At 34.4% G+C, this 18605-nt stretch overlaps 1 protein-coding gene and 1 long non-coding RNA gene across 10 annotated transcripts in view; one reads left to right on the plus strand and one right to left on the minus strand.

Moving 5' to 3' along the window:
* LOC149417804 (uncharacterized) overlaps positions 1–15291 on the plus strand; it is a 223762-nt gene extending 208471 nt beyond the window's left edge. For 7 of the 9 annotated variants that reach the window (XM_089639432.1, XM_089639433.1, XM_089639429.1 and 4 more), the window contains 7 exons: positions 113–218; positions 1036–1273; positions 3294–3764; positions 5055–5314; positions 6060–6227; positions 8559–8747; positions 9370–15291. In XM_089639432.1, coding sequence (XP_089495558.1) covers positions 113–218; positions 1036–1273; positions 3294–3764; positions 5055–5314; positions 6060–6227; positions 8559–8747; positions 9370–9559 — 1622 coding nt within the window. In that variant the 3' untranslated portion in view covers positions 9560–15291. The remainder of the gene's footprint in view (positions 1–112; positions 219–1035; positions 1274–3293; positions 3765–5054; positions 5315–6059; positions 6228–8558; positions 8748–9369) is intronic. The other 2 variants (XM_089639435.1, XM_089639437.1) reach the window with 2 other exon arrangements.
* A 2078-nt stretch (positions 15292–17369) lies between these two features.
* LOC149417806 (uncharacterized) lies at positions 17370–18566 on the minus strand. Its single transcript, XR_016303144.1, has 2 exons — positions 18437–18566; positions 17370–18321 (listed from the first exon to the last, which is right to left on the minus strand). It is a non-coding gene; the product is annotated as an uncharacterized LOC149417806 (long non-coding RNA).
* Positions 18567–18605: the final 39 nt, after the last annotated feature.

An 18605-nucleotide genomic window follows, 5' to 3' on the forward strand; every position in this document is an offset into this window, starting at 1 on the left:
ATAAGATTTAGTAGTATATGATGTGCACAATAAAGTCTAAAAATGGTGTGATTTTAATTTTTCTCTTTAAAAATGTTTGTTAAAAATTAATTATTTATTGTTTTTATTCTAGGTCCAATCACCAAGTCTCTGAATGAGCTAGTGATGCGAATCAACAGTGAAGATGCCCTGTCCGAGAGTGTTCTGAAGTTCAACGCCTTCATCATGGGACTTCTCAAGTTAGTACATAGTACTTATTATCATTAATTCATTATTAATTTGCGGGCTTAAAGTCGAACATCGTTATCTACAAAAAACATATAATTAAATCTATGCCTTAAAGTCAAAATTTTGTCTACAAAAAACATCCAAAATTCGAGGCCTTAAAGTCGAACAACTTTTTTGTTGGTGAAGTTATTTGTCTTTAACGTGTTGAAGGCCGGACCATAAACAGAAAAATATTAGTGGAGCCTAATGTTTTGTTAGCTCAAAAGATGCTGATTTTGTTTTCATTCATTTCATTAAGATCAAAATCCCAACCCAAATTATTCAAAATTTCTTGAATATTTTCCAGAGACCCATCGGCGTTCCACAGGTCAAAGCCTAGATTTATTTGTAAAAAGAAAAACAAATTAACAGGTTCACTGCCAACTTCGCCATTTGGCGGAGTTCGAATGTTTCGAGAAATTCCGCACCCGCCAATTGTCATGTGCGTCAATGTAACTTTTAACGTTTTAAAGACGTGCTGTTTTTTTAATGCTGGCCGTTTGCTTGAATTAATCAAAAAATGTTGTCCGCATGCAATTTTGACTACCTACTGTAGTTTTTCACACAACTTTATAAATGATATCAACAAATATGACGCTTAATAAATAGGTTTCAATGGTCGAGTGGTTTAAGACGCATGTCCCGGTAAGACAAGAGATCCTTGGTTCAATTCCTTGTTGTGACCGTTATCTTTTTATTTTTCTGTGTCTTGTTCTGTTTCATGTTTCGTTTAGATTTATTAGTATTTTCTTCTTCTTCAATTTTAAATGATTGAATTATTGTATTTAGTGTCCACTCCCTGGATGCCTTCATCTCCTACCTCCGCACCCGCGAGTCGGTTCTCCGCCGTCACTACTCCACCTCCTCCCTCCTGCGCGGGGGTCTCGGGGGCGCGGGGGGGGCCCTGGCGCCCCTCAACAGCGCGCTGGCCTCGTTGGCCACCATGACCTTCTCCCTCGACATCCTGTGGCAGCTGCGGGACATGCACCGTAGCTTCAAGCGCATGGAGGATCTCATGGCGCACCAGGTTGGTACAACTACTGTCTCAACAACCTCGCTGTGATGTAGGTTGTGCAATAGGGAGGGTGGAATATCAATTTGGATGTGATTCAAATGATTGCATATTATAAGCAGTTTGCAACCAGTTAATTGGTAGAGCGAGGTTTAATCTTCTGCTAACTAAGTCCTCCTTCTTTGCACATGCAATATTTTCCGCTTATAATGATGCTAGAAGGAGGTTTTCAAAAATTGACAGATTTTTCATAGCAAACATCACCTGTTTGCCTTTCTTGTGTGCTTCTATATATTATTGCCAATAGACATAATATTTACATTGTACCAAGAAACAGTATTTATGGTTCCTAAAAGCACTAAGTCGATTTTATTTTCTCCCATATTCTTTTGACGATAGCCCAGTCCCCTTGAAGTTCTTTGGGACTTTGGCACCATAGATCAATCAATGTTTCTACATTCTCTTGACATTTTCTACAGCTTTTAATGCTTAAGGCCATTCGTACACGTAGGTACTTGTAGCTTGCGAGTATTCGCCGTACTAATTTTCTAATGTTCGTACACAATGCGATGCGTCGACAACGGGTTTGACGTTAGTTGCATGCTACTGTACGATAGTGCCGGTAGCATGCTACGTCAGTTGCATACGCATCTGCTACTCGTGTGACAAAATGGTGTCCGAGCTTGATTTGAATGTAAATTTGTTCTGGAGGTGGGAAAATATCCATGTTTATATAATTGTAATTTACCGGAATGAGTAAGAAAGGATTTAGCGGTGAAGGCGTGGATTGAGGTTAGAAAAAATGTCAATTTAACATCATTCTCATGTGGTTCCTTGGCAGTGAAGAATGCCCTAAAATGAATATTTATTTCGTTGTTTGGGTGAACCCAAAATCTTTAAGATCCTTCTTTGCTTATAATAAAGATAAAGAACAACAACAATGTCTTCATTGCTACAGTCCGGTTTCACGGCTGCACATGAAAAAATTGAAGTTCAGTATAATTCGTATAGCGCCGTGTACGGAAACCAGATTTAAAGAGTAGCATATCAGTAGGTGACTGGTTAGTTGCATCACAATCACCTAGCTTGTAAGTGTGTACGAAGATCATTAATACAAACATCTCTGTGTACGAAGGGCCTTATACTTCCAAAAGCTAAATAAATCGCTTTACAGCCGTTAGGAACATTGACAGATAATTAAATTAAGGATTAAAGATAAAATCTAGTTAGCACATTTAAATTATTTTATTATGCCTTTTATGATAATATATATATTGATACAGTACAATAATGGTTACAATATACTTCTTTTATCTCAAAAATACAATAGCACTTGATATTACATTTTATCATATGTACAAGTTTTTAAAGCTTATTAACTTATTATTAACTCATTGTTTTCTACCCAACCTATTGCAAGCTTTATGAGTAAATCCATGATTATATTTTTATTTTCATATGTATTTAAAAAATGAGACTCATTTTCACAAAAATGTTTAATGCATGCCTTTAGACAGTTGCCTCACTGCTATTTTGTGCTTTTGCCAATGCATAAAATATATTTAAAAAAAAAAACACTTACCGTTTATAAATATATAAAACACAGTAGGTACCAGTTCATGTGACATTTTCCCGAGAGTATTTAAATAGCAGATAAAGCACGAACTTCATTTGAAAACGCTTATACATTAAAGAATTATTCAGACTTCATAAACTAATGAACACATTAACCGATGCCTACTGTAATTTTGCTGTCTTTTTGCAATGTACTTCTCTACAAACTTCCTCAAATGTTATTTGCCTGGAGGTCGAAATGGTAATACAACTTTTATTAGCAATGACTCACATTATCTTTACATATCCTTCCTTCAAAGGTGTACTAATTGATCGATAAATGTATTTTTTATGCTCTGTCAAATCTTACTATAAATTAATCAACTTGTGACTGTAACTGTCTGTCTGTCCTCTGTTAAATGTGTCATAACAAACTCACCCATTACTAACAACTAACATTGTGTTTGTTTCCCCGGCCCAGTCTGCGCATTCCATGTCTGGCAGCTTATCTAAGAACCAGCGCAATCTGCTGAAACTCATTCACTCCATTCAGACCAGCACCAATCTGTCCAGCGATGACCAGAGAGAGGTCACTCCGCAGGCCAGTGTTATCATGAGGAACAAATCACTACAACACATTGAACCGTCTCTGCCAGACTTGCTCGATAACTCTGCTAATACAAAGACAAACCAGTATGGAGAGAAAATAAGACCGAGGTCTTGCATGAATCCAACCATTGGAATGCTGACGGGAGATTGTCCCAACAACAGCGGAACTAGTTCCACTTATGACCAGAGCCGACGCTGGTCCGGGGTTCAACTCGGCTCTAAACTGATGCAGGCTTTCGATAGACTGAACTTGTACGACGATAGCGAGGACTATACCGACAGTCTGGAGAATGAGCATAAGCGTTCCTCTGAGAAGAGTCATACTGAATTCTTGCATGACGAGGTGAATAATTGATACTAATTCGCTTTGCTCACTGCAATATTGCAACTTACAAAGGAAATTTAAAGATTTTTTCAGTTATTTCTAATAAACATGGTCCTGTTGCTGAGAGCTTCGTTTTAATCCCCTTTCTGTTAAATGCAGAATTTATAAGAAAGAGAGAGGTTACAACGGCACTACACAGCAGAAAAAACTAAATTTCACTTGTTCACTTGTGCAGTGATTGTACATACTTTTATGAACCATTAAATTAGGAAAATTGAAGTTGCTGAATAAATCTTTAAGTTTTCTGTGCTGTCAGTAAATTGAAATAAGACTGTTTTTGCATGCTTTGGGTTTACATATTTTGAAACAAAGAATCTATCCCCACAAAATATTAACACTAACAAAATATGATAACATTGTTTTTTCTATAATATAACCAACAAACACAAAATACACCTTCACTGTCATCTCATAATCACATTGATTTTACAAACACGTAATATCATTTAGGCACTTGTGTTATTTAAACAAAACTCATTGCATCACAAAAACTGAATAGAACTGATTGTACCACTTACTGTTTTTGTCGCTTTTCGTGCTATCAGTTTCAGTTCACAATCAAAAACAAATAATAATCTTCCAAAGAGGTTATTATGACAGAGCTCCTATTGTTGTTAGAATCATTTTCAAATGTGATTATAGTCTGTTTTCTGATGTAGCAACAACTCTTTAATGGTCATCTCTTTCATTATTTTGTATTTACTTTAAGTTGCATTTTTTTGAGTTTTTAAATCGATGTAACTATTTTTATGAAAGCAACATTATTACGATAATTCTTTAAAAATATGATAAATTGTTTCTTCCCGGGAAATTAAATTCTCTTACTCCATAGTAAGAAGGTTCAAAATTTGAAAGTAATTTATCTCTCATTTCGTACAATAATGACATTAAAAATTTTACCTTTTCAGAAATGAATTGCAGTAAAAGCATAGATTAATGGCCGTATGACATTAGTCATACGGCCGGAATTTCAGTTGCATTTTAGGCACGGCTTGAGAGATGCATATTAATATATGTTAGTCAAGCCGCTCTCTGATAGGAGACCAAGATAAACCGACTGATAACATTACTAAAAATTACTTTAATGCCAGCCCGTAGTAACCTCACATACAACACAATATCTGTATATTAAGTGTTTTTAATTATTAAATTTATTATGCATTATAATATGTACATAGTTTTCTTTGGTATATTTCTATTCTAAGAAAAATCTTATCAGTAAAGCAATGTTTATTTGACCACTTCCAGTCAAATTCGTCGGGAGAATGGTCGGAAGAGCGGAACGGGGGCAAGTTCCGACGGCTACAGCGGCGCTGGGAACTGCTGAGCGGGCAGGAGGGTGGGGCGGAGGGGTCTCCGGTGCACTCGGGGGGCCCCACGGGGGGCTCCACCCCTGGCTCTGCTGGTTCCACGCCGGGATCCACCTCCTCCACGGGTCGATCGAGGATACCACGGCCTGTCACTTCGCCCGTCAGGAGCGGGAGCAATACAGTCTCGCCGGTCAAGAGGTTAGTTTTTTTTGTGTTTTTTTAATCTATTGTTCTTAGTTTTGATTTTTTTGGTATGCCTTTAGAAGTTTTTATATTTTTAAAGTTTATTAAAAAAATTGACCGGGGGAAAACTGAGGTTTTGAATTTCAACTTTTAATTAGTAATTATTTATGTATCATTCCGTTTCAAATCCGCTTCTCACTTGAATGATAATAAAAATATTATTTCACACATGTGACGAAAGCTTATTTTATCCCACTGTAAATCTGGGTTGGTTGTAAGAAATTTTCACCAGGCAATAAATAACCTTACCTTTGTAAAACTGTGACAATACAGGTATGTCTCAAGTGTTATATATATGTATATGAATAATATACCCCTAAAATTAATTTTACCTGCTTTTGCGTCAATAATATTTTTAGATCAATATGTTTATGTCACATCAAAAATATCTGGCCATTTATTTATTTTATTTTGCAAAAACAGTATACAAACCACTACATTGCAAAAGCGATAAAGAAAATTACAAAAAAATATATGTGGCATAAGCCATCAGCAGTAATTCAACATCTCTCTTAGAACTAATTTCTAAAACTGTTTTAGGAAGAAGGAAGATAGCTAAAGGTATATTGTCTACATTTCTCGCAATCTCGATAGAGGCTGCATTCTTTACAACACCGGTTTTGCAGGTTCTTGAGCCTGCATGAATTTTTCTTTTTAAAATTTTCCAATTACTAAATTAATTATTTGCTGTATAACCCAGGTGCATCCCAGTGCCAGTGAGTGGGGGGAAGAAGGTCACCACCCCCCCTGGCCCCAAGGCCCCCCTGGCACCCCTGGCCCCCCTGCCCCCTCTGCCGCACTCCCACAGCTCCGCAAGGGCCGGCCCGGCCACGGGGGCCATCAAGAAGACAACAACAAACACTAACAGGTAATTAATTATGGTTTCATTTGATGTTGATAATTTCTCTATGGTTTTTCTCTGTCTGACAATCCAGCTCTATGAATAAAGCATTTCTTACCCCTCATATTATTTGGAATTGTTTTGGCAGAAACTGGCCAACAGAGTTTATTATTTAGAAGAAGGTTGTTTAATGTATTTGCTATTTCATTAAAATTAAATTTTTAAGGCTCTGGCAAACGAGAAAGTTTTTACATCATTTTCTTGCCGGCAAGGTATTTCCGTCAAGATTTCCATATTGTTGGTCAAGATTGCCCAAGATTGTTGTGTATTGCCTATTCTTGTGGACGTACTGCACTTTCTTGATAGTGAATTTGCTCGGCTAACGATATTACGACAATATTGCTAGGCCATATCTATTTCCTTCTCGCACTGCTACATATGTGCGTCTCTGATCGCCACCTTCCTGCTGCCAAAACTGAAATAATTTAGAACGCAATGTCACTCTCTAACACACTCAAACTTCTTGGTATGCTTATTACGCCTGTATAGAGTGACCCTTCACAGAACTGACCAAAGTGATTTTCTTTTCAAAACTTCCTTTTAACCCTTTGTCAATCGCTAACTCACTCAAACTTGGTTCTTCCTTATGTCTGTGCCATCTTAAATCTTGATTAAAAAAATTCAGTGCATTATGTTTGCATAAAAGGAATGGATATTTATATTACCTTTTGTCGACCGTGTTAAATCAATATCGTGTAAAAATAGAATTTACCGTATTATACTCAGAATGGACGGCTTGGTTCTCTAAAGTAAACATGTTCAAGCTTTTAAGCTGAGCTCCCGCCACCTAATACTTCCATAGTGTGCCGAGGGTAAAAATCCCACATACAGAATGTGTTAACGTCAGATTACTATATTATGATGGATAAGCCGGCGCTCAACGGATACAAATTTTTTGTATCCAATGGGTACTTTTGGCACTTTGGAAGTTAATTTTAAAAGACCACTGTACTTAATCATCGATATATCAACTCTACATATGGCATGTCCATATGTCCCACCAATGAGTAGGTAATTTTATAAAAAAACTCCCCATCTGATTCCGTCGTCTCACTTCGAAAGCATAATACATATCTTGGGAAACAAATTTGCTCTTTGCAGATCAACAAAAGGTTAAAAGCAATGCATTTTGCGATCTTCGACTGCAAAATAATAAAGATTTCGTAATCCAATCTTTGGAACCAATAATTTCGGTTTCGGTGTCATTTTTAACATCCACACGCCCTCTCTGGACTTTGTTGGTCGGTAGTTTATTGTTTATTGTTTATTGTTGTTGTTATACGCCCATAGGGGCTTTTACATAGATTATAAATAAGTTTTACATAAGTTATCGAGTTAGAATTTATACTAAGAGTTATAAAAGTGAAGAATTTTAAAAAAATATACAAGTAGTTTTTGAAGAATATGGCGTAAAGAAACATTTTAAACAACATAATATTTAACAATAACAAAGAACAAAATATAATATAAAACATTACAATAACATATCTAATCGTTAAATCTATTACAATAATTTGTATGATTCCACAAAGTGTTGGTTTAATTTGAATTTAAGATTATAAAGGGAATCATGGAATATATCTATAATACCACCAAACTTGTTGCCCAAATCATGCATCCTATTGGTAAGTGAGTTTGACTGATAGTTGGTTTTATATGTGTCGCAAAAGAATGTTGTATTTTGTCTAGTATTTCTTGTCGGTACATAGAGTTTAATAGCAGCAACGATGGCAGGGCTGTCAATAAGGTTGTTCATGACTCTGTATAATAAAATTAGGTCTGAAATGGTTCTTCTGTCAGACAGCGTAATTAAATTAAGTCCATTCATCAAATTTACATAATTAATGTTTTCTATTGGAAACTCCAAGTTTGGAGTCCTTGGAGCTAGTACTAATGATTATAGTAAAAAAAGGTTTGAAACTATGATATCAAGATTTTGCTCAGAAAAATAAAGCAACAGGTGTTAATAATAATAATTTATTAATAACCAATAGATGTCTCTATCCTCATTTTGATTTATCAATAGAGCGATGGTAATAACTCCCTGTTTTACCATCGTAATCATTTTCCCCATCTTTTCTGTACATATTTAAATAATTTACTTCTTCTAAATTCACACTCTGAGCGAACTACAGCTTGAGAACAAGGCGTCCTTCTGTAATTGGAATTGATTGGAGTAATAGAACGGTTTGACCTGTTATAACAATGCCCTTTATTTAACAAAAGTAATATCTACTAACGCCTTTTTTCTGCCTGTCTTAATCATACTAACTCCCTAATGTTCCTTTGCGCACTCAGAGTGAGTCGAGTGGAAGGGTGCTACGGGGGTCCGCCGGCGCCGCGGCCCTCCTCTCTGCCGTACCGCCGCGCGCCGCCTCCCTCGCCCTCGCCCTCCCCCGCCACGCGCCCAGCGCGCCGCGCTGCCAGCTCTGATCAACCACGCCAGGGAGCCAAGAAGGCACCGCCCAAAGCTGCCACAGCTAATAAGTAAGTATTGGGTGAAGGCAAGCTATCAACGGCACTATTCTTATCTGTACTATGTATTGTGAACTGTTTCCTCTCTTGTCTCTCTATCCTCTTGTTCTCTTGTCTTTTTTAAATTTATATGAAAGGTCATCAATCAAATCAAACTTGATAACAGCTGATTACAAAAATTATTATTAACATAATAATTATTTTAAAAATGGTTGTTAAATAAAGTAATTTACTATTATTTAATTTAAATGGTGCCACAAAGTTATTTTGCAATTATTGAAGAAGTGATTACAAAAATGTTCATAATAATTTATCCATTCTTGAACAAACTATAGAAAATTATAAAAAAAAAATAACAGCTTTTTAGTAACATTAACAGCTAATTTTGGATTATTTTTAAAGAGTGTGTAGAAAAAGAGAACCTCTTGATAGAGGTAGTAACAACTTACATAATATCAATGAATAAACATAATGCATCTCCACATAAACATGAAGTCAAATCCTTGCTATAATGACTTTCTGCTCCTCTTAGAAATACAACTGAATTACTTCATCTTTCACCATTCATTTTATGCGACGTTTCTTCATCAACCAATCATTGAATTTATATTAATTTAATCTAAATAATTTCCAGGATGGTTCGCACCCTCTGGCACCGCCTTCCTTCAGACTCGGGTCACCTGGCCTTCAATGAGGGAGAGCGTCTCCGCCTGGTGCTGGAGGTGGATCAGCAGTGGCTGCTCTGTTGCCGGGGCCAACAGAAGGGGCTCGTACCCCGCAGCGCCGTTATCCCTGTACCGGATACAGCCTTGCAGAGGTTCTAACGGACCAAGAACTGAATGCCCCCACTCTGGTCTACCACAACTCAGGAATTACGCTAGGCTTCTATGAAGACCTAACCTAACTTTAAAGCTATGTTAGGTCTCAAATTGAACCTAACCTAACTTCTAGGTTGTTTTAGACATCCGTGAATCAACCGAGTTATGGCATTCTAACTTCTATTATTTCTCCTTTCCCTAAGTTAAATCACGCTACTACAGAATTGTGCACGGCAAATCAAAACACAAAATCACCGCAAATCTTCAAGATCTTCAGCAGCTGTAACAGAGCATGCATTAAATTTAGTCTTACCGCTATACTAGGGCAATTGTGAGACAACTTATACACTTATAAACATGTTTTTAAGATCAGAGAAGCTATAGATGTTTGATGTCTCACGTTTGCTTCGATATGCTGTACTTCTTTTGTTGTTGAGAACTCTCGATGCTTACCTAATCTAATTTAACAAGCAAAAACGAAACATACTCTTTTTAAAGGGTTACTGACACAATATTTTATGTAATATCATTACCATAGTCAATAAGATTCCATCAAGGCATGAAGAACAAAGCTAACACCATTTATTACATATATATGTGGATATTGCTTACTTTAATTTAGATGGTTGGGCTTAAAAGTAACTAACACCTTTCTTGATCTACTCGGACTGTAAAACTGAAAATGAGGGAAAATATTTAATGTTAAGTGGCTGTGTGACTTACTGATGTTTGACTTAAGTAAAAGTGTGAAAGTTAAATCTTTTAAACTAAAGAATCTCAGACTTAGACAAACAAAGCATAAAATCTCATCTCATTCAGTTTGATCTGTCAACAATAATACTAAAAGCATGAATTTAATGTACTGTATGAATGATAATAATTGTGTAAAAGGATAACAAAATTTAATTGATACATGCTTTTCTAATGACGTTTCCCTTACAACAATTAAATTCATAAACTTATTTTCTTTAACACCACGCAAAGTAAAGCACGTTTCAGAAGATTAACCTTTAAGTTTGCCGAATATCTTGCACGAGTTGAATGTAATATTTTTTTTATCAAGCAATGATGAAAATCCTTAAATCTTCCATAATCCTGCCATATCAAGGTCTGATTGTCCAAACTAAGTGAATTTCTAGTGTACAGAGTGGAAAGTGATGAAATTAAACAATTTCAACCAAGTGATACCGACTCGTGGTGAAATTGACACCCAACTGGACACAGTGTGAATCGTAATACATAATTTGTTTGTACTTTGTTGTGATTATTCAAAAGATGTTGCAGAGACATTATTTTATTCGATGTATGTTCTTTATGTTACTCAAAAGTATGTGCGTTAAGTTATTCTGCATAGACATGTATTATGACGCAGAGCGACAAGCTTTGTTCACAACCGCTTCGATGTATTGTTTATAGCATCTGAAGGATCTTTGCAGAAGTTAATATTTTGTAATGTAGAGGATAAGGATTATTATCTATGTATATATTTAAGGTAGGTATGTATAGTTTTCTAAAAGAAACTTTGTTTTAAATGAACACTGATAAAAAAAGGTCTTGATAAATCTTAACCCCTGGTATTAATTTAATGGTGGAAGTTAACAATTCAGTTACCCATTGAAGTATTTTGTCCGAGTTAACTCTATCCTTAATGTTTGGTCATCAGACAGCTTGCATAGTTGTATAAATATACTTATATTCCTTGCTTTATTTGCCAGCCACCAGAGGGTGAAGTGGAGAGGAACAACAGGCCATACGGCACTAGTCACTAAACAATGTATAATAACCACTATTAGGTGACGCCAGATACTGAAATTTGAAGCCAGTATTGAAGTTTGATTAATCCTGTTAGTTATATTATAATTTACTGTGCATTTATAATAAGTTCCTTGCTGTTGCAGCAACGGCAGATAAGAGCGAGTCAGAGTCACCCGGATGTGAGGTTGACGGAATGCACCAGCCACTGTTAGGCTTCGGTTACTTTAGGGGTAGATTTAGATTGTATCAAATAATTAAACAATATGAATGTTATTAAGAACTATGTATTGTTGGGCTGAATATATTTCATGGGCAAGTAGAACATATACAGACTTATTAATGTTGTCTTTTCAGTCGACCTAAAGGGGTTTGATTAGGAAAAAGTGGTTTTATTTGTTATTTAACTAACCCTGCAATTATGATCGTCATTCGACTTTGTGTTATGAGAATATTGGTTTTTAATGAATTCCTTTCGAACCTCGACCTATTCTTCACAATCTCGGCAATAGAATATCATTTCAGTTCCAGTTGGAACTGTCAACACTAAACCACTCCTTAACTTCTATATTCGCACATTCATGTTTTGGAAAATGTACAAAGTTATTTTATTTTTGCTGTCATATATTTATATATATGTATTTTTATACTTTTCATATGTAAGTGTGTGTTGGTGTGAATGAGCAATAGAAAGGCCACATGATATGATCACTTATTTCAATTAATTAAATAGAATGTTACCTGTACTCTAATGCGTAGTTGGTAACTTGGTAAAGAACATCTTATTATGAATATCTGTACCCCGCTTCTTAGACTAGGTATAGGACCCTGAATTATATTAAATTAAAGCTTGTTAGTGAATCACTACTCACTAATCACTAGGCACTGGGTGTAGACAGATCTCTTCTCAGGAAAGTATTAGTTGGTTAGATATTAAATCCTAGGCTATTAGGAACTAATCTTAATTAGGATAGTGCAGTTGAATAATTCACATTATGTTTGTAAATTATTTCAATTTTTATACAACTGTTCATACATAAATATATTTGTATTGAAGACTCAAAAACTTAGTAGTGAATATTATAGTTCTCTATCACCGACTGGCGCAATGTATTAATTATTACTCTTGACATCTGATGAATTTTAATTTCTTTATTTCCGGATCCTTTTATTTCATTAAGTTGGGTCATGCAAGTCTGTGAACTTTTCACAACAATCTAAAGTTTTAAACTGCGAAACATATTATGCTTCTGTCATTATTCTTACTGTTCAAATCTAGCATCTAGTATTGTTTATCACTTTCTCGAGTAAATCATAAAGTTTTACATGTTTTTAGTAACTTTCTCAATAAATTATGATACCTGTATTCAAAAGTGTCGATAAACATTTATGAAATTTAATACTCATTTAGCTGTAAGAAAATGTGATATTTAGAATGAGTACTTCAAGCTGCTTTATACATTGAATATTTTCAAATTGTCTTTATTTTGAACATTGTTACTATAATTTGGTGGTGTTATTTTTTTCAATCACTTTTAGAGTAAAATGCTTTCACATTTTTCTAATTTAGTAAAAAGCTTTATCTTTTTCACAATCGTTGGCAGGGCACGGGGAAATATCGTTAAAATATTTTATTCGGGGGTAGAAAACGCATTCTACAATTTTTATTTTCTTTTCTTTTCTCAATATTCTACAAGTCACTTTATTTTACTCACTTTTAACTTCATCAAGTATTGATGATAAGTTTTCTTAAATTTTTTTTTCTTTTCTTTTCTTAACATTCTACAGGTCAATTTATCTTACTCACTTTTAACTTCATCAAGTATTGATGATAAGTTTTCTTAAATTTTTATTTTATTTTTACTTTGTATGTCTTTATTTTACACTTATTTTAAAGCTTCTCACTTTCTAAGTTTTATTATTTTCTTTAGGAAATATTACAATATTGTTTGAATATTAAATAATTTTTCTGTAATATTTCCACATCTCCTCTCGAGCTCGTGTGGGTCAGGTATATGTTTGAATGATACCTCAGATGCCAGCCAAAAGCTCCCTTACCAACAAAAACAGATATTCAATTCAAACATTGAAATATTTTATCATTATTTTTTGTATCAATGCGTTTTTTATTGTGACTAACAAACAAACAGTGCAAAATGGGAACTACGCTCGGTGAAAGTAGTTTGGTATTTTATAAAATGCAATGCTTCGGTAACTGGCCTCCATTCTAACAGCACGCTGCATGAGAACACGTCCTATCACCCATCCTAAGAAGTAAGTATTGCACCAGTAAAATGTTCAATCACCTCTCTGTTTAAATAACTAACACTTGTACACAATTAATCGCACGATACTCGTACCATTCCATGCCTCCAGTCCCTTCAAATTATAAAACAGGTGGGTTGAATAATTTATTGGTCTCTTTCTGACAGTAATTAATTTGATGGTGTAAGAGATATTTGGTGAATTAACATGTGGTCACGGATTAATAGCATGTAGCCCCTCCCATCTGCCTATCATATTTCAGATGCCACTGTATGAACACATCATTGAGGAATCTTCATCGTCATCAAACATCTTATTTTTCAGGCGTTATTTACCGTAACTGTTTTCACCAATTCAATTGTTTTTGCACTGAATGTTTTAATCATGTGGAAAACGCACCAACATACTTTTATCTCAATGTTGACTTGGAATCTGAATTGTATTTTACGTATTTACTGTATATTTACAAGAATTTTGGCTGGCAACGTTTGTATCATTCCACAAATAAATATGTACCTCGCCGTCATTTTATTAATTTATTATACCACATATTTACTTAACGTTATTTAGAGAATGTTTGGTTTTAATGTGTCTTCTGAAGTCATCCCCTTAAGTGTGTATCTTATTGTTATTGATCCTAATGTATTAAAGGTTAGTCGGCGATGCTTTTGTGATGTTATTGTGTAATCCACGCCGCTGCTTCTGTGTTTCCAAGTCACCCTGTTCTTCATGTTACTTGTATATTTCTAGGCCAATATAATGTCTCTAATATTGCTACAATGTCCAACAATTCTTTTGTTAAAATTCCCTTTCCTATGTCGGCTATTGTATTTATTGATACAGATACTGCCTAATAGCAATGATCCACTATTTGATTTAGCTGTGTGCTTTCAATGAGTTCTAGTTCTCTCTTATAATAAGTAAATACATACCCATATTTTATACCATGTGATTTCATTGATCAAACCAAATCGAAATATTGTATTGTCCTATTTATATATTTGTAAAAGATTAATGGAAACCTTGTATTCTAAACCTATAATATAATGAAAAATAATTATAATTCCACATGGTGGGTGATGTGGGCAGTTAACCGCAGTTAAGGTAGCGAATAAAGTCTCATTAGGATGTAAGTTAGTTGTTCATCGCTTGTGTGACTACAGAGTTATGTATGTGTCTTGTGGCCTTTACATGTATGTGTATCTCTTTTGTTATTGCAATATCCATAGCTCGGATATCAATAGATTGGTTGATGGTAGAAAGACATTTGAGGAACAAAAAAAAAACTATTTGAAATGTCATCATCACATTTCTTGTACGTCACTTTATATGAAAGTTCAGTTCCGTTGTGTATCTAATTTAGCACGAATGTTGGGTTGTCGGGAGATAAAGAGACTTCTAAGTGTGTGAAGAGGGTACGTTTGTTGAGTAATATAATTTTATCTAATATGGTAAATATTTTTGACTGCTTTTTTGTGATTCGTGTCACTTGCGGCGCGACCAAAGTTTATGTTTTATGGCGAACGATCGATTTGCACACTTTCCGATTCCGACATTTCTTCGATTTTTTGATATTATGATTAAAAAAAATATATATTGTATAATTTATTTTTATTTCTACTAATGTAAATTTATACCATTTACGTTAATTTATTTTTAAGTGCCATATTGTACGAAATTACAACTTTGTAATATTATAACAGAATTAAAAACTAACATGAATATAAAAAAAAAACATTATTTTATTTTTTACCTCATACACTTTTGCTTGAAGCTCTCCAAATATGATACCTTATTCGTTTGGTAGAAAGAAAATTTATCAACACCTCCAATACTTTTTCATATGGTTAGGAATAATTGACAGCCTTCGTGGTCGAGATGTAAAAACATCACATTGAAAAATTTCCTGATAAAAGATACATGACGCCAACGGGACTTGAACACGTGTCCTTTCGATTTCCGGACGACAGCTCTGACCACTGAGCTATGGCGGCTTATCTCTTATCCGCGAAATAATTCAATATATACTAGTGTTTCATTCAACAATTACTGCTTGTTACATTTTTTCACCTGAAACAACCAACTTTATTTTATATGAGAAAGGCATTGTAAGTGCTAACTCTCTCACTAGATGGCGTCGAGACAAATTGTCTACATTTTTTGGTGAAGATACTAGAACTTGTCAAATATTAGTTATTATTTTTTTGGTTTAATATTAATTATTAAATAATTGATACCCATTATGCTATGCATAAAAAATCTTGTCTTAAACATTAGTTTACCAAAAAAATAATAATAAAATTTTTATTTAATTAATTTGTTTTACTTTCAAATTAAATCATTAAAAATAATATATAGTATATTTGCGGCACGTTCCTGATCGGAAGATACTTTCAGTATCGCCCTGGTGTTCAGCATCTGCCCATTAAGAATTGAAACGTTGCTTGAAATGGCTTTGGCCGTGTTTGGTAAACAGATCTGATTTAGCCAGGTACATATAGGTACCATCTTCTCTTACCCATCTCCTTTCCCTCTCCACTATTTTCAGCCTCACAATATACCCGAATTGGGAATGCCATAGTCTCACTGGCTCCAAAAGGTCGGGAGCAGTTGGGACACTTGTGCGGTTAAAAGAAACGCCTCTACTCTTGCTGGTCTCCTGGATAATGTGTTTATTATACACACCATTCATCACCTAAATTAAACCTCCAATCACTCCATATTTTTTAACTTAATATTCACTGACCCCCTTCTAACATGCATTTCCAATTGACCAAGTAAATTAGAAATTAAAAATGGATACCTACAGACAAATATAATATTTATTTAAGGGTAGCCTAATTGTATTTTTTTCCATGTTTAGATCTTCGATTAAATAAATTTAGAAGAATTTGGGCACTAGTGTGGAGGTCTGACAAATTAATATTTTTTCAATATAAATAAAATTCCAGATAGAGCGCAACCTTCTTTCTTGTAACTTTGTAGTAGATAAATTAAGTAGTTATTCATTATTTATCCTCTTCTACCTTGGATTAATCTTAATCCCCCGTATAATCTATTTCTACCGATTTATAACAAGTTTCTCGGCTTGTTTTTAAATTCCAAAAAAAAATCATCTTAACCTTGTAATGCCGAAACATTAATTATATGAAATTCCCTTGATAGAAATAAAATCGAAAAGTAGGCTCCGAAAATTATTAAAAACATTTTTTTTTCGGTTATTACTAACGAGTCGCCTTTCATTAAATATTTTCACCATTTTCGCTAAATCATTATCGTTTTTTAATATTAACACGCCCCCTCCAACATTCGTATTTACATATGTCCCTTTAAAACCATTTATGAACGCTTACTACGGGGTCTTAAAATGTTAGCATAAAAATTTGCAGGTAAAATTAATAAATCGAGTGAGATTCAAAACCAGATTTATTATTTAAAATATTGTGTTCATAATATGAGTGATTTGTAAATATTCTAAGCACTACTCTCAGTGTCACGTGATAGCTTCCGTAAATATATTTCATTATTAATAATTAATAATCTTTTTTCTATTACATCCACATATACTTACTTATCCTAACTGTAGTAATTTCTGTAAATATAATATCATTTTGTGTAACCATGTTTGACTACATGTTATAAATGGAAAAACTTAGGTCCATTATCTTCAAATTATTATTAAATATATTTATTTTAAAAATGAGCTATTTTTTTTTTTTTTTAGTTTAGTATATTTAACACCAGCTAACTGCTAAGAAATGTATTAATTTATTTGGACTAATCTATAATTATTTTGTGAATTTGGATGAGGTCCTATAAAAAGCAGAAATGAAAATATATCTCACTAGCTTTTGACTATAATTTTATGGATGGAATGACTGATATATATTTCTATTCAGGTATTTGATATTATAATTTAATAGTGTGCTCTCTACATTTATGCATATAATTTATAAACTTTTAAATAATATGTGATTTTGACAACTTTTTAATACGATTACTGAGGATATTATGATAAAAACAAAATTTGAAAATGACTTGCTTGTTTCTGAAAGGTTACTTTTTAGCTTCATAATGTTGTGTAGCCAACTACTTTTCAATTTTCACATCCACAGCAAAAAATATTTTTTTTAAAACTCAGATGTATTATTGTATGTTGTTGTTTGGTGATTTAATCAGAGTATTGGATAACAATAATTATTAAAAAAATATTTGAGACCACCCCCGTGACAATACTTTGAGCACATCTGAGTTACATATGCTTCAAAGATGTCTTTGGGCATCTAATGCTATTAGTTGGCTATTAGCTTCAACGTACCATCCGGTGCCCAAGGAGATCTGCAAAATTGTGGCATTCATAAAGTTGACTGACTTAGTTGAATTGGTGTGAACCAAAAGTACAAACTGATGTGTTTAGAATTTTCTAAGACCGCAGTAATGAATATCTTACTGTCACCAATATATGACGGTGAGAATTCAATACTGTCAGTTTGGCTTTGATGGTGATAGTGTTAAACATTTCAATATATTCGGAATGGAGGCCTCTCGAGAGTGCAGTCAATCCTCGAGGTCTGACACTTCCTGGGGTTGAGGTAACGGGACCTCACGGGGGCCTCCCTGGCCGTGCGGGGTCTCATGGGCCTCTCCGGCAGTTTCCTGGCTGAGGTCAGACCGGCCGACATGATGGAACGAGGACCTGAAGACTCTCTACGACAGCCCATGTCTTGCAGAGAAAGGTAGTCATAAGATTCCTGATTGAGAAAACAATGCATTGATAAGGAGTTCAGCATGACCTTATGGATAAATACTCACATATTTCAATACATTATAGCAAGTAGCAGATCGAGATTAATGACATGTATTTACCTGTTTGTTCTGCAGCCGATTGCAGATGGCAGATGGCAGATGGCAGGTAGCCGGTAGTTTGTGTGTAGCATATGAAATGTGTACATGTATTTGAGTACGGCAATATGTGTTCTAGATGTTCATACGAAATACTTTACTTTGTCTTTACTTTGCTATTAGGCAACACTCC

This window comes from Hesperophylax consimilis, chromosome 14 (assembly GCF_061612785.1).
Source record: "Hesperophylax consimilis isolate HC1 chromosome 14, BYU_Hcon_1.0, whole genome shotgun sequence".
NCBI lineage: Eukaryota > Metazoa > Arthropoda > Insecta > Trichoptera > Limnephilidae > Hesperophylax > Hesperophylax consimilis.